General features: G+C 34.9%; 1 protein-coding gene across 20 annotated transcripts; it reads left to right on the plus strand.

The window, feature by feature from the left end:
* The first annotated feature begins 1184 nt into the window (after positions 1-1184).
* LOC112727443 (uncharacterized) lies at positions 1185-10691 on the plus strand. Of its 20 annotated transcripts, none has more exons than XR_011868524.1 (10): positions 1202-1400; positions 3571-4469; positions 6174-6765; positions 6863-6949; positions 7877-8086; positions 8440-8537; positions 9252-9351; positions 9561-9659; positions 10063-10196; positions 10389-10691. XR_011868524.1 is itself a non-coding variant. In XM_072209284.1 (9 exons), exons 2-9 carry the CDS (start codon positions 3574-3576, stop codon positions 10123-10125), a joined length of 2142 nt encoding a protein of 713 aa, XP_072065385.1. In that variant the 5' UTR covers positions 1185-1279; positions 3571-3573; the 3' UTR covers positions 10126-10691. The 20 variants fall into 20 exon arrangements, 12 of the variants coding, with proteins under 12 accessions (XP_072065385.1, XP_025632964.1, XP_072065383.1 ...); XR_011868527.1 differs by having other exon boundaries at positions 6866-6949; XR_011868522.1 differs by having other exon boundaries at positions 1202-1279; positions 6171-6765.
* The last annotated feature ends 12102 nt before the right edge of the window (positions 10692-22793 follow it).

Genomic DNA, 22793 nt, shown 5'->3' on the forward strand with positions numbered 1-22793 from the left:
AAGAACATCAAATAAAACTAAGAACACAACAGCATTGAATATTAAGAACATCAAATAAAACTAAGAACACAATAGCATTGACAACATTCACATGTATAAAGAGAATTAAGAGACTTCACAGACTTCATAAATAATTATGTTTTGATTATGTTGTAAAATATAAATTGGAGCTATTTAAAATTAGTTTTTTTATCATTAATATTAACTTAAATTATAATAAGGTAAAAAATAAAAATAATATATAATAATTTAATTTAATTATTTATACTACCAAAATTATTCTTTATTATATCTCATTTATTTTTATTCAATAGTGATATTTAATTGTCTACCAAAATTAGTTTTTTTTTTTCATTTTGTTTCTGAGTTATTTTTTACAATATTCATAGCTGAAAGAAATTTCTCAGTTGTATTAGCAGTTGAAACAGAGAAAATTAATACCAAATGAATCAAGAAAAAAAGAATTCACTTTATGGGATTTAAAAAATTTTATTTAAATAAAAAGTATTAGTAATAATATATTTTTTAAATTTTCTTAATATTATTACTTATTTTTTAGATATTAGAAATCATTAATATTTAGGTTGGACTTGACTTTTATTTATACTAGATTAAATACTAAATAAATTTTTTAAAAAATTAAATCATACTTAATAACTTATTACTATTAACTTTTTTTTAAAAAGGTTGGGGAGTTTGAGACCTCCACTCACTTCTGATATGTCTGTCACTAATTTTATGTATTATCCCGTACTGAGTACGGGAGCATACACTAGAGAGTAAAACATAAAAGATAGAGACACAAAATTTTATATTTTTATATTTTATTTGGTGATAAATTAAAACAAATTATAAAAATTTAATTTATTTTTTTATTCAAAAAATTTGAGAAAAAAAATATAATAATAAAAAATATAATTTTAAAAAATTAACAAAAATAACAAAAAAAATTATGTCTTTAGTTCATATCTCTGTATTTTTTTTGTTAAAATAAATATAAAATACACTAATTTAATATCTTTAGATATATTTATCTCAATGTCCTCAATAAACAAAAACCTTGAATACGCGGTGAATGTACAAGGTAACTAGAACTTAAAAGGTGCGTCAAAACTAAATAAAATTTTGATTTGTGGTAAATTAGTCCTTGTCTTACTGACCTAGAGAATATTAATATTATAGACAACGAAAAAATAAATTTGTCCGTAGTTTGTGCCTATTTGTAAAGCATCACTCAAATACCGAACCGGATTGAGCGCAGTGGTAAATTACTAAAAGGGTAAAAGTTCTCATCTACCATCTCTCCCTCTCTGTTGCTCTTGCCCTATCCCTATCTCTCTCTCCTGTGTCTGGCTGTCTCATTTGCCAATTTCAATTTTCGTTTGCTCACTGCGATTCAGGTAGATAGAAATTTATTTGTTGATTTTACGTCTTTTATTCTTTTTTCTTTTTTAAAAAATTCTGCATGTTTTCCTATATGATTCGATTTTTTCTTTCCTTTGTAATTCTTTGATGTTTTCCCCTTCTTCAGAATGTGCTCAAATTCTTAATTTGGGTTCATGATGACCCTAACTTGATGATTATTTATCTATTTTTGCATTCTTTAAAAGTACTTTTCCATTTTTCAAGTATTAATTTTTTTAGCCTGATTTTACGATATAGGTATGTCGTACAATCATTTCGCTTAATATGTTCTGGAAATTTTAACTGTTCTTGACTCATTCTTGGGGGAAATGTATCCCAAAACTGTTCCCACCCTTTGAGGTATAGTTCTTGTTCAGGGAAGTCAAATTTGATTGGTTATTTTTCCTGGAAATTCGAAATCCTAAATTTGTCGTTTTGACGTAATAGGATTTTTTTATATTGAGTTTTGGTTCCTCAAGTGGATTCGACCTTCACTTTGCTTAATGCAAGTAGATGTACGTGTATATTGTTTTATTGTACTCACCTCCACTTTGATTTGCTTTTACCATTAAGGCTTATTACAACAATTTGAATGCTTTGCTTTGTGGCTTTAGGGATTGAATAAGTTCTTGAGAGTGCCATTTTTGAGTGTTTTGCTTGTATCCATTTTTTATAATGCCACTCCAAATTTGATATGTTTTAGTTGTAGATGTGCTTTGCATTGAGATTAGTATCTACCAGATGGAGTGAAATATTCACTCCATAAGTTTTTTGTTCGTTTTTCTTTCAATCTGTGACGTGTGCTTGGTTGAAGTTCTTAACATGTTGGCTGCGTTTGTGCTCTTGGTTTCCTTTTTATAGCCAAACGAATGCTCTTGAGCTTTCTATGCTGCTATACTAACCTTCTTCACATTGTGGTTATATGTACCCGTAAAAGAAAAGAAAAAGAAAAAAGAATCCAGTGTTAATGTTATGTAGCCTAACATTGTTGATGGGGCACATAACATTGGCAGTTTTTCTTTATTATCAGGTGCTTTTTGATTTATCTTTTCATGGCTTGTGTGTGTGTGTGTGAAAGTCCAATATTAATAGTTGTAAAGGAAAACGGTACTTGGGAAAAAGATTAAATTTCTGATTCTTCGAAAACAAATTGGAAGGTGTTTTTTAGATGCTTTATCGGATGCTAAAATTTATAGTGTGCAATTCTTTTAATTTTGTGATACATAAATGTATTTCTTTGTATGTGAATAAAGTTGTTAAATTTCTGTGCTTTAGATTTGTCCTGCTGGTGTGGAGTGGTGGTAAAAATTTAATGTAGTATTATGCACTAGATGCCTTTCCTTTTCTACTAAGAATGGTGTGTTTAGTTGGTAAAATGCGGTGTTTTTCATGATCTTCTCCGTGTACTTTTACATATCAAACTCATTTATGGAAATTTCTACCTTATTTTTACCCTTCAACCAATCATTTTTTTGAATACACGAGAATGTGATGAAGTTATCTCTGATATATGGAACTAGGAACATTCTTCCTCTATTCTTACACTGTTCAACTGCTAGAGGTTTGTACTGTTGGTGAATGTTGGGTGTGCGGTGTGCTCTAGATCATTGGATCAATTTTTGTGAGTTGCTCTACTGGTTTTCCCAAAAGCATAGAAGGCAAACACTTTCGTGTATTTGGTTAGAGTAACATTTTTAAAATTTTAGGACATCTGTTATCTCTTTGGATAATTTACTGCTTTGGAATATGAACAGTCTCTTGTTTAAGGGAATATTCTTTTTGATATAGTGATACGATGAGGGATCGGTTATTTTTTCTATGCTCTTGTTTTTGTTCTGATGTTGGTTTCTTTTCATCGAGGAGAATCTCTTATGCTCCTCATTCTTGGTATTCTTCTACTCTGTCTTCATCATTTCATTGGTTATACCAAAAATAAAAAATAGGTTTTTGTGTTTTATATCCATTATCTTCATGCATTATTTTCATAATCTTTTTAATAATTATTTTTGTTTAAAATTAGTCGGTAAAGTGGTTTTTCATATTGTTTTAGTAGAGGTCTTAGATTGAATAGAATGTTCCATGCACATAACTTACTATCATTTATGGTTATTGTTTTACTTGTTTTATTAAGTATTTCTTGATCTTTGTATATGATTACGAAAGCAGGTTATGGAGCCTTTGGAAATTGATCTTGTGGATATTCCTGATACTCCAGATAGATTAACTACCAGGCCTGGTGATCAGAAACATGTTCGGAATCCTGAGAAGAGGGAGAAGGGCTTCCCTGCTGCTGATGAAATGAAGAAACTCAGCAACTATATAATACTTTCCCCATCAAAGGCACCTTATCCTTCTTATAATGGCCCCTTCTTCAGAAAAACTCAAACTGAGAAAACTTTAGGACTTGGGACAGCACACTCTATTGGTGCTGAAAAGATGGAGAGAGGGAAAACTGTAAGCTCTAGATTTCCTGCTAAGTCATGTCACCATGGACCTAGGTCTGTTTTAGATTTTACTGAAGAGAATGAGAACTCCCAACAGCTGAAACCAGCTTTCTCACATCATGGATCAAGAGATAAGGCTGTTGAAGATAAGAAAGAAACAAGCGCTGGAAACACTTCATCACGAGTTGTTGCTGATTCTTCTACTGCCTTCAGACATAAAATGCTACCAGGTCCTAATATATCTCAGGAGCGTGGCAAGGGAATTGCACTGCCTAATGATTCTCATCCTCCACTAAACACTGAAAAGCAACTGTCTTTGGCCCCTCAAATTTCCACCACACCAAGAGTTAGAGGGCAGAAGAGATTGGTACGACATGGGTGTATTTCACCATATAATATTGCAAATAGAGCAAATCAAACAACTATAAAGGATGATCACCAAACCAAGGAAGTTGAAGAAAGTCATGCTGTGGATTTAGTTTCTACCAATCCAATTTCTACGATTAATGTTGAAGATATAGTTGCTGAAGAGAGAGGCTGTAATAGAGTGAAGGGAAAGCAAGCACTTATTCATCCTTCATCATATGGTCATAACCCTGGAACTGTTGGCATGGCTAGCAGGTAATTTGAAAATATTTCTCACATAGTGTGCTTTTTGGTGGATGACCTGGAGGTTTTTATAAACAACTATAGCATATCAGGCTTCAAGAGATTCCTTAGATTGTGTGCTGATTGCTATCCAACATTTTCCTGCATGAAAATATTAAATTACATGAATAATATTTTTTAAATTAATAAATTACCACACTACTACTAAGTTGTAAAATTAAAGCGGCATGACAGAGAGAATACAACAACATAGAAAAGGACAATAAACTAGTTCTGTGGAATTTTCACATTGTAAGCACGTTATGGGAATGGGGTAGAATGCTAAACTGAACTGTGTATGGAGCTGATATTTATACACATGGAAAATAAGAAGGAATTGCAGAAAAGAAGAAAATAGTGCATAGAGGACACTCATTGACAGTAAGGTGTCTCTCTGCCATCCTAGTGCATCACAAAATGGCCTCATCTCACCTCACCTCATCTCGTCTCATGCTCAACTGATCAGAATTTAGAGTGACTATAAAAGCAAAAGAATATGACAATAAAAGCAAAAGAATACTCTACCACTAATACTACAGTAATTTTGATTAACAAGAGTTCAAAATATATTTTTGATCAAAATAAATGGAAATAGAGGGTTGAGAAACCTGCAGTGCAAGCTTCAGTAGGTAGTAATAACATCATGGGGTAGTTATATTTTGTTACTGACAGTTGTATATTCAGTTACAAAGGTGTGATCCTCTGTCAACACATTTGCACTAATTCACTCTATTACCAGAAGAGGTTTTTTTTGTAAGAGAGGAAGGGTGATGGTAATTTTTGCTTCATATAATATTTGAATATTTAATATGTACTTTGGCCCGATAGTTTTAATACTTTGCTTTAAAAAATTGTACACCATATAAAGCAGGCATCGTACAGAATTCTGTTTGAAGTGAGTTGCTGTTCTTAAGAGAGAAATTTGTATTTTTTAATTAATAATGTGTCGAATTATGAAATTAGACATTGTCATTTAATACAAACAAGAATAGACAAAAGGACATGTTGGTCCAATTAAGAGAGTGAATGTTGCTAACCTAGAGTGAAGGTTAGCATTCTCCATACATATTATTTTTAGTGTGACAATAGGATCAGTGTTTTAGGTGGCATGCGTCTTCATGGAGTGGATTGATAATTTGTTTTCTTCTTAACTTTCTGGTAACAGTTGGCCCAAGTGTTATTGCTATGTCACTTTAGTTGTCTTTTAGTTTTATGAATTTTTTTAATTTTAATATTTGTTTTGTAGTTTGTATTACAAATCCTAACTTGATATTGAGCTCTAACATTTTTATGCATGATGAATAATGGATTTTACTAGGTATTGTTTTAGTTTTAAGATTATTTTGTTTTTTTTTTTCTCATTTTATTTAAATCCGTTTTGTTTTATAAAGCGATCCATTTTCTCAATACTATTATAATTTGGAGATGATTTCAAGATCCATCTCTAGATTTCCTGTTTTACCTACATGCTTATTGTCCCTTTTGATGATTCCACATGCTTGAATTGAGTGTCGCCATGTAATCATATAATGCATAACAGACCACCTTTTTGAAAGCTGATTTTGTGTAATACAATAATAAAGCCATGTCCAACTGCGTAGATCAAGCAATGCCATATTGTTACAAGCCTAACAATGCTTTGAATTTATTTATTATTTATTATTTTTCCTCCAGCAGCCCTGCGACTGATTTTGAGGAGGGCCATTCAGCCAGTAATGCTGTAAGGAATTCACTTAAATACTCTGGGGGACAAGATGGTTGGAGAACTACACATACTCATAACAGCATTGATCAGCATCCTTATGATGTGAATGGGCATAATTTACGCAGAAGCCATGATGTTGGAAGATTTATTGCTAGACAAAATATGAACAGAATGGATAGAAGAGACACTCATAGCAGTCAAAGTGGCAAGGATGCACAAGGTTCTTCATCAGATAATGCAGCTCAAGCAACTTCACTGACAATTCGAGAGATAGATCAGTTGACTGTAACTCATCCTGCCACAGGCACACTGAGTAAAAGGCAAAAGAAACGTGGATCAACATCAGGAAATCCTGGGGAATCATCAAGCTCATCCCATAACCCTGTCTTGAATTCTGAAGTAGTCGACTTATCACCAGAACCCAGTTATCCCAACAGATTTACTGAAGGCTTAGATGACAATGACAATGACAAAGCTCGAGCAAGGCAAGTAGAAGCAGATGAGAGATTGGCACGTGAACTCCAAGAACAACTGTATCATGATGATATTTTTGAAGGGAGAGGGGTCAGCTATTTTTCTTTGCTCAAATTTTTAAGATAAGCTTCTTTGAAGTATGTTCTTCTGACTTCTTGTTGACATGAACTCATCTTGTGTTATAAAGCAGATTGATGAACATTTAGCCTTGGCACTGCAGCAAGAGGAGAATCTTACTCGTACTTCTTTTGATAATCACCAAGCATCAAATCCTGTAACACACTCTCTCTCTGTGTCCCCCTAGACGACAAAAATTTATATCAAGATCCCTATAGTTTATGTGTGCGTGTGTACAAATCTGTCTATCGAACAAAAATTTATATCTAGATCCCTATAGTTTTAGCATTTCTAATTAAGCCCTTTACTATACAAAGAATTTTCAATATTGTCCTCTAATTTATAAATTTTGTGCGAGTCCTATTATTGTAAAGTATTTTCCGGGTGAAAAAAACTGAATGTCATCCAGTATGGGGACTTGATCAGCAATTTTTAAACCAGAGGGCCTTGATAAAAAAAAAACACTTATTACCTATACCATATATGGATTTGGTTAAAAATGAACTGTAATCTAATTGAAGTTCTACACTATGAGGACTTCATTACAAGCTTTTGAAGTATAGGGACTTAATTAAGAATTGAATAAAACTTATAGGGGGCCTCTAGATTAATTTAATCTCTTTTGTAGGGTGTGTCCAGTTATCTGTCTTAACTTCACATTTTTCTTGATCCATAATGACAGCACTTTTGATGTTAGTCCAAAGACTCGAACCCAAAACCTCCTCGTTAGATTTTTCCCATCTTGACTAATTTCATATTTGTTATTATTGTACATATTTAATTTATATAAAAATAAATTAATATTTACATCTAAAGTTTAAGGTTTAAGATTTATAATTTAGGGTTTAGTGCCTATTAATACACTAGTTAGTTATTAATTACAATATGTTGTAAAAGAATTAAAAGGTCCAAGCACTCTTACTTTTTAAGTAGTAAGGCTATGGTGTATGTTCTTGTTTGGTTGCTTATCCAATATTCTATTGAATACCTGTTACTTCTCCACTTGTACTTGAAGGTATTAATTTGGTATTCATGCAGCAGTGGATAATCTGTTAAAATGAGTAATCTGCTTTTAATTATACAGATGTTTCCGAGGGCAAATAGTCAGCCTCGTTCACGGACACATCAAAATCCTTCTAATAGGAGGAGAGTTCCACCTCAAGTTCCTTCCTCTAATAGAATGTCACAGTTGAGGTCACAGTTGAGGAGTCACATAGCAAATCGCTCCCGAAGACCAGCCATATCATCCAGAGGACGACGCCCCCGGTTTCCTGTGGATATGGACTTAAACATGGTATTATATATGGGTATACTTGAATAGATATCAATTAAGATGATGAACAAATGTGTTATTTTGTCTTACTGTTAAACATACTGATGTCCCCTTTCTGTTGTGGTCATTTTGCTTTTGATGCATGTCCCCTGTAAATTTTTTCTTGACAACTATTTTCTTTTCACCAATTTTAATATGAAAATAGCTGTAACTTTTACTTGATGTCAGCGTAATAAAGATGTGTATCTCTTTAACGTACTGCTTTGTGCATATCAGAATCAATAGTCATTCATTTCAGCAACCTGTTAGGGGTAACTGGTTTGGTATAACTATTTTTCAAATTATGAAATATTTTGACCATTTCTCTTGTGCAGAGGCTTGATATATTGGAAGCATTAGAGGATGCAGTAGGGGATTTTGCAGATTTAGGGATGGGTAATGACATCTTTCTTGCTCAACATGATTTTAATGAGTAAGTTACTTGTGAATAATTAATGCAAATGAATTATGTTTAGTTCTTGCGTGGAAAAATATCCATCATTTAAAGTTTTGTGCCTGATGAATATTGATGGAAATCATCACGCTTCTCAACTTACACTAATATTTTCTTAGGGTGAGAACTCGTTTTTTTGTGATATAAAATTAAAGAATGGATGATAGTCATTACTCATTACTGATTAGTTATGAGAGCAATAGAAATGCGACACACGAAAACATGAGTTGATCTGGCCAAATGTTTCTCTTTTAATATTTTATCTAGGTTCTTTATGGTGTAAGAACACTCCTGAAACTGAAAGGTAGAAATAGAATGTTTATTTTAATAACATAATCATTCCCTGGCTCCTAAAAGTTTGAGAACAGCAATCACAGCATACATCACCAAAAAGGATACATCAAAAGAAAGCATGACACCGATATACTGATGGGAGGAACAAACTCATTTCTCTATTTTAATATAATGTAATATAAAAGTGGGACTGCATTGCATCAGAACAGAAGCCCTTAGGTTATGCGAGGTTCCCATAGTTTAACCAAGTTGGCAGTTTTTCTCCTTGATACCTATGTTATTTTGTCAAGTTTTTGTTAATCCTAGCCCCTCAATTGTTTAGGGAAGTTTTCTTGGCTTTCTTTTGTTATCAAAATATGTTGAAAGTAAAGTTCCTGCCTTCCCCATGACCTGATGCAGACATGATTATGAAATGTTGTTGGCCCTTGATGAGCAAAACCACCGACATACTGGTGCATCCTCCAATCAGATCAATAGTTTGCCGGAGTCCACCATCCAGGTAATTATTACTAGTGTCAAATGGCATTTAGCTTAAACTTTCATAATTTTTTTAGCCACACCCTGTGCTCAACCACAGCTTCCTTGTCTACTGTCCCATTAACAGTTGAGGACTTGAGGCAAGAAACCAGGTGAGCAGTAAAGTGGGGCTGTGGGAATTTGCAACTTTTAGTGTAGACACTGATTTACAATCCTATCTATATTTTCCAGAATGACAACTTCGCAGAGGCCTGTGCAATATGCCTTGAGACCCCAGGCAAGGGTGAAATTATTCGCCATCTTCCCTGTTTGCACAAATTTCACAAAGATGTAAGAAGCACATCAAATGGAACTATTTTATATATTTTTCTGATAGATCTCTGATAAGAACAGGTTTGGATTGATCTATAGGAGGAGAGGTAAGGAGTAGATAAACTGAATTTTCACTGCTTTCACTACTTAGTTCATAATTGTTGCTGGTTGGCTCCTTTAAGCTAGTTTAGCAGGTTAGGAGCAGGAATTCTAGGCTTAACTGCTGCATATAAATACTGGGGGTTAGTTGGTTTTAGTTAGATAATTTCTGTTCAGTTTGGTAGTTCAGGAGAAGGGAACTTTCTCCAGAGTTGGTTAGATCCAACAGTGTACTTCAATAAGGGATTGTGAAAATCCCTTATTTTCTGCTGGACCCCTATCAATCTCAAATGCTAATCTGTCCTAAACCTGTGCTGTGCAGTGTATTGATCCTTGGCTCCATAGGAAAACATCATGCCCGGTGTGCAAGTCATCTATCACCTAATTTACCGCTGGTTTCAGATGGATAATTTCTTATTCTACTGCAGAATGTTGGCTGTCCCATTTTGGTCTGAGGTACAGCAATGGATGATAATATATTCCCGTTAGTTGATAAGTAATAGAAATGCTTCCTTTTTTCAGTATGCTGTTACTATCTGGCCTGTTAGATATATAAAAAGTGAATACAAAGGGTCTAGAACTTACAAGTTGGTGTTTTGTTTCTAAACTGCTCTGAGATATGATTCATTTTGCGGTATGCATATATAGGTAACTATTCTGATTCATGGTCTTGTAAGATGTAATTGATCACTTGCTGGTCCTAATGAAGTCTGCAAAACCAGTGGCAAGTCTGAAGGCCGCAGTTTTTTCCCCATGACAGATTAGTTACAAATATACCTGGTTGATGGGGCTACATAGGTATATACTGGGATTTAGAATTAGTAAATTTGTATCACTGTTAAGGGCCTGCTTGCTTTTCTACTTTTTGGAGGCATGCTACTGTTCGCATATAATATCTTGTGATGCCTAGTGCAGTTTCATGAAACTAGTCATCACATCACATTTATGATTTATCTCGCGTTACTTGATGAGCAAACCCTTTAAGACAAGTAAAATGTTAGTCAATTGAATTTCTCCTCTCCTTTTCCCCTTACAAAACGAAAGGAGTAATTATTTAACTATAGTTATGTATTCTTTGGGAGCAATTATGTGTCGCTTATATTCAACCACTTATGCGAAGATGTACATTGCGGTTAGCTATTCATCGTAGAAGCACGAATTCCCACCATATATATTGTCTTTGGATAGAGTTAATCAAAAGAGATTCAGAAAAAAAAAACTATCGTTGGCAGAAAGAACTTAAAGAATAAGCAATGATTGAAGAAAACCCAAAAAGATATAGAATGTTAGTCAAAATACTCTAATTATAAGTAAATTCAAAACAATTGTTTAACAAGTTAGTCATGGTTGGAAGTTGGAACAACTCGACAATTCTTTTGGATTTGTTTTGGGAGTCGTGTGATTTTGGAAAAGCAGATGTGAGTTAGGGAATCATTGCACACAAAGCTATCAAATTGGTTGGCCCACGACGGGTATGGCTAAATAATTGACATGGCAGAAACCGTAGTGTGCTACGGGCTGGGTCAATGACTCAATCCATGAGTCCATCAACATAATTTTTTAATAAATTTAATATATTGGTGTTCACCAAAAAAAAAAAAAAAAGATTAATGTATTGGTTTTCTACCAGTTTCTTCTTCCCTTTACTCCTCTCCATAGTTATCAGAACTGAATTGGTAATCAATTTGATCATATAACCGGGTTATCGGATTACTGGTTCAATTGGTGGGTCACTGATTCATTCGGTTAACTCGGTTATAATTAAAAAAATATAAAATTATATAAATAAAATTAAAATAATGTCTTAAAACTTAAAATGCAAGTCTTTACAAATATTAATAATCTAATATCAATTTTTAAACATAACTAATGATCTAAAAAAAGATAATAAAATGGTTTCTAGTACAAAATATGTTCTCAATTTAAATAAACAAGGACGAATGAAGAACACAATCGGTAAATGAAGTACAAGGAGTTGTTGATAATGCTTGTTCTTGAGATGGTGGCGTTTCTGATGGTGTTTGAGATGAAAACGTTTTTAAAATTCTAGCAAAAGAAATAAAAGATTTTCAACAACAAAAAATTTACCTAAATGAGTTTTTAAGCAACACAGTAATAACCACCATAGTATTCAAATTCAAAGTTTCAAACATTATCATCCAGCAACAAAATTCAAGTATTCAACTCAAACATTATCTAGTAAGTAACTCTGTTATCTAGCAAGTATTCAAATTGTCTCAAGTTCACCAACTCTAAAACCAAATACAACTGCAACATTAACCAGATTCATTAACAATTCTAAGTTTCTGTTCACCAACTCTAAAACCAAATGCAACAATAACATTAACTAAATTTAATAACAATTCTAAGTTTTTAACTCAAATTTTTTAAGTTCAACAACTCAAACCAAATACAACAGCAACAACCACAAGATTCAACATCAATTCAAGTGAAAGAACAGAGTAAAAAAACTTGAAGGGAGCTCACTTGATTGATGGGGTCCGACACCGCGATTGGCGCGACACAAGATGACGACCACCACGACCCGAGGGAGCAGTTGTTACTTGACTGGTTCCGTCTGCTTCTACCGCCGACGAACAGAACGCAGGGGCACGGGACGACGATGACGACCGAGGAGAGGGCACGAGATGAGAGACTGAGAAAGCGACAAAGTGAGGTCGTGAGAGACTGAGAGTGATGACCGTCGAGGTGAGGGGAGAGACGAGAGAGCGACGAGGTCAAGGTAAGGCCATGAGCCAGCAAGTGAGACGGAGAGAGCACAGAGACGAGGCTGGCACTTGGCTGGGTTTGGGGGGGCTCCACCGTTCCATACTTCCACTCACATTCAGATTTCAGAGTCTCAGATTTGGCATTCGAGTATTAGGGTTTTGTTGAAAGGGAAAAGAGAAGGCGGGGGGGGGGGGGGGTGTTCTGAAACGATGCCATATCAGGTTTAGGAAAAAAACGCAAACCGGACCGGGTCATCGGATTTCATAAAAACCCGTCGGGTCAAACCGGGTTCGACTGGGTCTGTTGCACAGTCGGTTCAACGAGTGGTTCAGCCCAGCCAAGTGACCGGATTTTCGATCGAATCGGCCGGGTCAAGCCGGGTTTAATAACTATGCTCCTCTCCCTCAGTCCCTCTCCTATTCACCTATTTTTTCCGTTCCCCTTTCCTTTCTTTTCCTTTTTCTCCTTCCCTATTTTATTTTATGTTTTTATTTTTAAGGGTTAAGTACGATTTCGGTCCCTAATGTAGGCCAAAAATTTATTTCGTCCCCGGCCTTTTTTTCGCTACAAAATGGTCCCCAACGTTTCAGTTTGTTTTAAAATCGTCCTTCGGACGAAAATACCCTTTCCCCTTCTTCTCCAAAATCATCCAAATGCAGAAGTTGAAGTAGAACAGATGCAGAAGCAGAATAGAAGCATAACAGAAGCAATACCAATAAAACAACAACAACAATAACTAGAAGCAAAGAACAACAATGGAATCAAAAGAACAACAACAACAATAGCAGCTACAAGCAGAAGAAGAACAACAACAAAAGAACAACAAAAACTCAGAACTCAAAAAATCATCATCATCATCAAAACTTAGAAAAACACCCAGAACTCAGAACTCAGAAAAAACAATAGATAATGGAATCAGAAAAATAACAACAAAAGAATAGAAACGGTGAGCGGCGTACGACGTCCACCCTCGTGGATCTGCTGCCGTCGACATCGAGCCAGGAAGAGGAGTAGTGGTGAGATCTGGCGGTGATCCAGCGGAGACGACGAGGACCGAACGATGAGGAGCAGCGGCGGTAAAGACCAGCAGCGGTGGCGGCGAAGGGCAGCGGCGGTGACGGCGAGGACCCTTCCCCCCTTCTTCTTCCCGAACCCCCCCAACACCCTTCTCCCTTTGCGTAACCCCTTCCCCTTTCCCCTTTACTCTATGCGTTTCTTTCTTTTTTTATTATTTTTATTTTTTTATTAAGCGTAATTTGGTAATAAAAATAAAAAATTTGAAAAAAAGGACAATTTTAAAATAAACTGAAACTTTGGGGACTGTAACAATCCCATTTTTTGAGTACGCGAGATCTTTTCTGAAGGCACGGATTTCTCTAGAAGATCAGTAAAAGGAACACCTCTGTTGTCTCATCAAGCATCTCAATCCTCATTGTCATTATGTCATCTTTAAGCTAGAATCTCTTTTGGGGCAAGCTCAGTAACGCAATCACGAAGAACTAATTTTTGAACCGTATCGGTTAGGAGTTTTGATTCTAGTTTTCGTAAATAGTCTCTGTTTGACGAACCGGACACAATTCATGAGGGAAGAGAGATAATAGTATAATATTATCATTATATTAGTATTAGAAGATGCTTGAATGATATTATAAGGTTACCTGGTCTGTTTTAGTTAAAAACAGGAAATTAGTTTAACCGGGTTCACAGTTTACTGGTGCAGCTTAGCACCAGTACTCTTTGATGACTTTAGCAATGCTAATGCCTCATCATACATGTTCTATTCTCATATTAAATATGTTACTAGTGTCATTTATGCTAGTAGCTCAGAAAAGAATTTTTAGAGATGTTTTTACAAGTGTTCCGATACATCTAGTTTTAGTAGTTATACACCGAAGATATTTTAATATTATTTTAATCCACCTCCAAGCCAACAAATCACAACTCACCTTACTCCCCCAAGACCTCCAAGGCTGTCTCATTTCTTCATTTTGGCCGAAAATTACAAGAGAGAAAAGAGAAAAACTTTCATGACACTTAAATCTTCAAAGCTTGATTTCTTCTGAACTAAAACTCAAATCCAAACTCTGATTACACCAAAATGATCCTCTCTTCCTCCTCTACATAACCATGTAACTTATCAAGGCTAGAAATAAGGTTAGATGGATATCCCTTTCCCCTTTGAAATCCGTTTTCAAGGAAGCATGCTTAAAACATGTGTTTTCTTGATGTTCTTCCTTAGATCTCTTGCTTAGCTTGACTTGTGAGGCAAGAATCTTCAATTCCCAGCACGTCTAAGGTGAGGAATACCTTCCCAGCATGTTGATTAAGGTTTGGTCAGTTGAGATTTTATGGATTCAAAGTTGTTCTTGATGTGTTTTAGGAGGAAAAAGTGCTTTAAGAACACTTCAAAGAGTAACCGAATTTACAGCAGCAAATCAAGGTAGGGTTTGGTAAAATTAATCTTGATTAATTGTGTTTGAGTTGTGTGAATATGATATGGTTTGGTTATGCTTGAAATTGATTGTTTATATGAGTGATTCTTGTTGAAATTTGGTGAAAATTTGAAGAAATTTGATGATATTCAAGCTATGAATGCATGTTCTTGTGGCTGCTGGAGTTTTGAACTCTAGGACTCAAATTTGGGTTGTATTTGTGTTGAAATCCAGTAGGGAATAAGGAGCTTTAGTGGCTGCAATTTTATTTTGAATTATGGTGAAAATCGGTTGCTGAAAAGATTGAGAAACGAGTAAAAACAGAGAAAGAATCTGAAGAATTTACGAAGAACATGAAGAACACTTTGAGTGTGGGGAAGAACATTGAAGAACACCTTTTAGATCTTAAAAACAGAAAGGTTGTAATTATTTTGGTGTTTGAGGGGTTATTTTGTAATTTCCAAAAGTTAGGGTGGTTAAAATAGAAATATTAAAAGTTATGGGTGGTAAAAAGTGAATTTTAAAGGTTAAACGTTAAAAGGGGTAATTTTTGAAAATATATTAATAAATAATAAATAATAATAAAATATTAAATAATAATATTTAATTAAAAATAATAAAATAATACGGAAAAGGCAGTTTTTCGTGAAAGTTTTAGAAAGACAACTTTAAGCGCAGAATCTCATAATCACCTTCATAAAATACTTAGGGAGTGGTAAAAACATATTAGTGAGGCAAAGATAAAGAAAAGATAAAAGTTAAAGAAAAGATAAGAATCGGAAAAAAAGTCTGTAAAGTTTTAATGATAGAAACTAACAGAGATTAGTGAACGAACTAGGAGAAACATAGTTAGTCCTTGAGTTGCGCCTAGGGTTAGGTATAATATGAAAAGTTAAACTGTTTCAGTATAGACTTAATGAACCTATACTTGGGACAGGCTAATTATTCATACCGAAATTTACATAAGCTTTAAATACATACGTTAAACAGAAAAAAGAGTAACCAGAGCAGAAAAAAGGGATACAGAGAAAAGAGTAATTAGAGCAGAGTAAAAAGAGAAAGAGAAAAGAGTAATATGATAAAGAGAATAGAGAACAAATAGAGGGCCTGTTGAAAGGGTCATTTGTTGCATTAAGGCAACTCCAAAGATATTTGTGTGTTCATCTACTGCATTGAGACAGTCGAATAGATGGTGGTGTGACCATTGAGAGCGCTTTCCTGGGATACTTAGCTATAATGCTATTCTGCAAGTCAGATGACTCTTACAGAGGTATCGAGAAAACACATAACTAGCATATGCTCCTGTAAGTCAAAATACTCTTACAGTGAGTGTGTGTGTGCTCCTGTAAGTCAAAGGACTCTTGCAGTGGTTTGCCCCACAAGTCAAAGGATTCTTGCGATGGGTATTGCCAACAGGGAAGCCTTACCTGGTCAAAAGACTCCGGGTAACGTCGGGAGCGGGTATGTAACCGACAAATGAGCTCATTACATGCATTAGGGCTAGACATGCATCATACTTGGTTGTGCATTTTCTCTGTTATGACTGTTGTATGAATGTATGTTTTCTCTGTTTGTATTCTATTCTTTGTATTTGGGTTTTATTTTCTTGTATTCTTTTGTTTGTGTTCTGCTTTCTATTTTCTCTATTTTCTCTATTTATCTATATCTTCTATTTACTGCTTCTCTGTATTCTGCTATTTATCTGCTAAACAACACAGAATTAATGAACTTAACTAATAACCCCGGCCCCACTAAGAACTCCCAAGTTCTTACCCATTCTCTCTCCCTTCCCCCTTCAGATGGAAGCATGAGTACCCTTCCGTAGTTTGTTGATGACCATTCGTAAAGAGGATTTCGCTCTAGGCAGTCTTCTGAGTCTAGGGTGAATCCCTTCCTCTATTTATATGTACATACTGTGAGACCAGCCAACGTCTGCACCCCTTCGCATGCAAACTTTATCCTAAATCCTGTTTACGAGACTCCTGTTATGTGGCTACATGATGAAGTACCAGTGAGACGTCATATGACAACGTATGATCATGCAGAGGAGTAGTAGATAATGCTCCACCTTTTGATGACATTCCACCTGACTTGAGTTTTGAAGACTTAGACCATACTTTTCCTCGCTTTAGTAGTTTAGATAGACTAGGTGAGTATAGAGTCTAGGCTAGCCTGGTGAAGAGCGGATATTTTATACGCTTTTTGACATCATTTTCATATAGTTTTTAGTAGTTTTTGTTTAGTTTTTATTGAATTTTTATAGATTTTAGTTTTAAATTCATATTTTTGGATTCTACTATGATTTTTTGTGTTTTTGGGCAATTTCAGGTATTTTCTAACTGAAATTGAGGAGCTGGAGCAGAAGTCTGATTCCGAGACAGAGAAAGCACTGCAAATGCTGTCAAAATCTGAGCTGCCTGCATTCGAAAGAGCTTTTTGGAGGTACAGAAGTCCAAATGGAGCGTTCTCAACGGCTATGAAAAGCTGACTTCTAGAGATTTTCAGCAATATATAATATTTCATACCTTGCTTTAAATTAGAAGGCCCAAAACTGGCGTTCAACGCCAATCATATGACCAGTTCTGGCGTCCAGCGCCAGAAAGGGATTTCAAGCTGAAGTCCAACGCCCAAAAAGGTGCCAGAACTGGAGTTCAATGCCCAAGGAAGTCTAAGCACATGGATCTCATCAAAGCTCAGTCCAAACACTCACAAAGTGGGCCCCAGAAGTGGATTTTAGCACTAAATAGAATGTTTTACCCTTACTAGTCATTTGTTTAGTATTTAAGGGATTTTATTTATGTAATTCACACTCTTCGATCAGAAGAGACAACATCAGACCTTTTATACTATTTTTGAGTTTTACATTGTGTTTTACTTCAGTATGAGTTTCTAAACCTCCTAGGTTGAAGGGAGGAGCCCTGCTGTGTCCTATGAATTAATAAAAGTATTTCTGTTTCTTCTTCGATCCGTGTTTGATCTATCTCTAAGATGTATATCCGATCCTCATCGTGGTGAATAGGATGATCTAACCAATTAGCTCTGTTCATCACATTAAGACGAACGTACTTGACAAATACCTGCGTCTACTTGGGTTCGTGTGAATACTTGGCCAGAAAGCACGTGCCAACAGTTATGTTTATACATCTCTCAGGCGGCTAATCCACGACTTTGTTGGGGACTTCTCGAGACACCAGTTCAGCCAATTTCCGGGGAGATTAGGGTCTCTGTGGTAGAGGCTAGAACCCAAAGAAGCAGCATTCTCTGATCCGGAAGATTCGACCTTGTCTGTGGCGTTTTGAGTAGGATCGCCAAGAGAATAGACTGTACGCACTTCACCCTCAAGTAGAGATGGATCCACACTAAACCTGGGGTTCAGATCTGGAGGAGTATTGACAGTTGCTCAAACCAGTGTCAATCACTTACAGCCTGCCATAGAAGAAGATCATTCACAAGCAAAGAAGATAGTAATACCAGAATTCATTCAGAAAGACAAAGCAACTCTGACTCTCAACTCTATTCCTATTCCTATTAGATATCTTTATTAGTTATATGTCTTCATAGTTTCATGATACTTCATCCAACTCCATACACAAACTTCTGATTCCGCCTGACTAAGACTTGCAAGACAACCATTGCTTGCTTCAAGCTATAATCTTCATGGGATCGACCCTGACTCGCTCAGGTATTACTTGGACGACCTAGTGCACTTGCTGGTACTACTGCTGTACGAACAGTGTGGGGTTTGCGTAAACACGCACCAAGTTTTTGGAGTCGTTGTCGGAAATTGTTGAGTTTGGACAAACTGCCGGAATGTTTTGCTCCTTAAATCAGGTAAGTTTATTTTACATTATTTTAATTGAGTCTTTAATTTTTGTTTTCTTCTTCTTCAATTTTTTCGAAAAATTCTAAAAAATTTTTCAAAAATATTTTTCTTTTCTTTGTTCAATTTTCGTTCTTGGTATTGAGTCCTGCATGTTCATGCTTTTCAATTACAAAAATTTTTAAAACTTTTTTCAAAAAACTTTTTCATATAGTTTATTTTTGGCATCCTTAAGCATTGTCTTTGAGTCTTTCTTTTTAAAAACTTTTCAAAAATAATTTTTCTTTGTTCAAATCTTGTTTCAATTTTCAAGTTTGGTGTTTTCTTGTTATTTTTCTTGTATCTTTTGAAAATTTTTGTTTTGATTTTCTAAAAGTTTTAAGTTTGGTGTTCTTTTCTTATGTTCTTGAGTTCCTTGAGTCTTTACATTTTGTTCTTTGTGTTTTTATGAGTCTTCAAAGTGTTCTTGAGTCTTGTATGTGTTTTGATCTTAAAATTTTTAAGTTTGGTATCCCTTGGTGTTTTCCTCCAAAAATTTTTGAAGAACAAGGGTGCTAGATCTAAAAATTTTAAGTCTTGTGTCTTTTTTGTGTTTTTCTCTTTCATCATAAAATTCAAAAAAATCAAAAAATATCTTTTCTATCTTATCTTGCAAGCAATTTTTGAAAATTAACCATAAAATTCAGATTTTAATTTTTAAAATTTCATCTTATCATATCTTAGTTGTCAAGTTTTCAAAAATCAAATTTCTCAAAATTAAAAATCATATCTTTTTCAAAAATCTTATTTTTTTCAAAACTTATCATATCTTTTTCAAAATTTAAAAAAATTATCTTATTTTTTTCAAAATTCAAATCATATCTTTTTCAAAAACTTTTTAATTTCTTATCTTATCTTTTTAAAATTCAAATCTTTTCTCATCTTATCTTTTATTTTTATTTTTATTTTTATCTTTTCTCAATTAATATCTTATCTTCTCTCTCATCCTTTTCAAAACCACCTAACTAACTTTTTCCTCTCTCAATTTTCGAAAATCATATCTCCTTCTTCTCTTTCTTCTTTTTCAAAACTTTCTAACTAACTCTTCCTTCCTTAATTTTCGAAAATATCTCTCTTCTTTCTCTCTTATCTTTTTCAAAACCACCTAACTAACTATCTTCTCTCTTAATTTTCGAAAATTTCTTCTTCTCTTCCCTCCTCTATTTTCGAAAATTCAACAATTAAAATTCAAATCTTTTTAAATTAATTTAACTTATTTTTCGAAAAACTAATTAATTAATTAAATAAAAATAAAAATATTTTAATTCTTATTTACTTTTTCTATTTATACTTCTGCTCTTCTCATCTCTATTTATTCAACTCTACTTCTTTCGACTCTTTACCTGCAATTCTTTATCTTCTTTCCTTTTTTCTTCACATTTTACTGAAAGCTCTTTTGTCCAAGTGGTACAAAAAGCTTTCTTGTGAATTTTTTTCCATCTTTTATTCTATCTTCTTACTCTTATCTACTATTTTCAAGGTATTTTTCTTTTACTTCTTTTATTTATTTCTATTTTTATTTCTTTATCTTTTTCTTCTTTCTCTATTTCTGACTTCAAGAAGGAGCTTCTTGTCTATTGGCATAGTCTCTCTTCTTCTTTTTCTTTTTCTCTTGCTTATGACCAGGAACAGGGATAAAAGAACCCCTCTTGACTCCTGATCCTAAACTTGAGAAGACTCTAAGGAGGCGTTTACAACTAGCTAAAGCACAACACTCCAGAAAAGACCTTTAAGAAAGTTTTGAACAAGAAACAGGGGACATGGCCAAACCACAAGAGGAGCCTAGAAAGGTCCTTGTTGAATTCACCATGCCTACCTCTGACTTTTATGGCAGAAGCATTGCTGTACCTACCATTGGAGCTAACAATTTTGAGCTTAAGCCTCAATTAGTCTCTTTTCTGCAACAGAACTGCAAGTTCCATGGACTTCCACTGGAAAATCCACATCAATTCTTAGCAGAATTCTTACAGATCTGTGATACTGTAAAGACTAATGGAGTTTGATCCTAAAGTCTCTAAGCTTATGCTTTTCTCCTTTGCTTTAAGAGACAGAGCTATGTTCTGGTTGGATGCCCGGCCTAGAGAGAGTCTTGACTCTTGGGAAAAGCTAGTTAATGCTTTTCTGGAAAAGTTCTTTCCCCCTCAAAGGACGAGCAAGATTAGAGTGGAAGTTCAGACCTTCAGACAAAGAGAAGGTGAATCCCTCTATGAAGCTTGGGAAAGATACAAGAAACTGATCAGGAGATGTCCTCCAGACATGCTCTCAGAATGGTCCCTCATAGGTGTGTTATATGATGGCTTGTTTGAGATATCCAAGATTTCCTTGGATAGCTCTACAGGCGGATCTCTCCACTTGAAGAAAACGCCTGCAGAAGCTAGAGAGCTCATTAAGATGGTTGCAAACAACCAATTCATGCACACCTCTGAGAGGAATCCTATAAATCATGGAACCTCTCAAAAGAAAGGAGTTCATGAAGTTGAGACTCTGAATGTCATCCTGGATCAGAATAAGATCTTGACCCAACAGGTCAACATGATCTCTCAACATCTCACTAGGATGCAAACTGCACCTGGCAGTAATTAGGAAGCTTTTCTTGAAGAAGAAGCTTATGATCCTGATCAACCAACCATGGAGGAGGTGAATTACATGGGAGAACCTTATGGAAACACTTACAATCTCTCATGGAGGAATCATCGTAACCTTTCATGGATGGATCAACAGAAACCTCAACAAGGTTTCAATAACAACCAAGGTGGTAGGAACCAGAATAGGTTCCATAACAAACCAGCATTCCCATCTTTTCAAGGGAATATGGAGACCTCTAAGCAGAGTCCTTTTGACATAGCCACTCTAGTCTCCAGCCTCACTAAGACCACTAATAAACCCATATTTCATGAGTTCTTTTGTGCTTAATTTGAGTAATTTATACAATCCTTCACCTACTTATTCACATTAATTGTATGGTTTCACTTTCCCTACCTTATTATGTCATATTGTGAAAAACATGTTTTCTAAGCTTTAAAATTAATTAATTTAATTACCTTTATTTCCATTCGATGCCGTGATTAGTGTGTTGAGTAGTTTCAGATTTTCTAAGGCAGAATGACTTAAAGGATGGAAAAGGAAACATACTAAAATGGAAGGAGAAAGCAAAACGGAGCTTTAAGGAAACTGGTATCCACGCGATCGCATGGACGAAGCGATCGCGTGCCAAGCACGAATCAGCAGCGACGCGGCCGCATGACTGACGCGACCGCGCGCCTTAAGAAGAACGCATATGACGCGGTCGCATGACTGACGCGATCGCGTGGCAAGGAAAAGCTCCAAATGACGCGACTGCGTGACCCACGCGGACGCGTGACAGGGGCCACGTATCAGAATTTACAGAATGCGCCCCCAGCGAATTCTGAAGCCCTTTTTGGCCCAGATCCAAGTACAGACAGCATAGACCAGAGGTTATAAAGTGTGGGATTGCACTCATTCAAAGGAGAGCTCGCATATTTTACCTTTCAATGATTTAGATTTAGTTGAGAGGGAGATCTTCTCTCTCTCTTTTAGGATTTGGGATTTCTTCTTGTTTTAAGAGTAACTCTGGATCCCAGGTTTAATGTTCTTTTATTTTAGTTTTACTTCTATTTATTTATTTCAACATTTGAATTGATTATTATAATTTGATCTAAGAATTCTTCCATGTTACAGACTATTATTTGAATTAATGATAATTGAGGTATTTTCAGTTTATGATTGTTCTCTTTGATTTAAGTTACCATTGCTTCCCATCTAAGGACATTTTTATTATTCCAGCAATTTTACTTTTTCCCCTTTTGGTTCTAGTTAAGAATTTAGTAACTCAACATAATTGATAATCGTTATCTTGCTAATTGAGCTGAACTTAAGTAATCCCAACCTTTTCTTAGGAAATAAATAGGATTCAAAGGTCAATTTAATTAGTCCCTTGACTTTCCTTGCCCTGGTACAGGTTGATCAAGTGGAGTTTAGGTTCAACTTTCATTATAGTTGAGAGAGATAACT

Source organism: Arachis hypogaea, chromosome 12 (assembly GCF_003086295.3).
Source record: "Arachis hypogaea cultivar Tifrunner chromosome 12, arahy.Tifrunner.gnm2.J5K5, whole genome shotgun sequence".
NCBI lineage: Eukaryota > Viridiplantae > Streptophyta > Magnoliopsida > Fabales > Fabaceae > Arachis > Arachis hypogaea.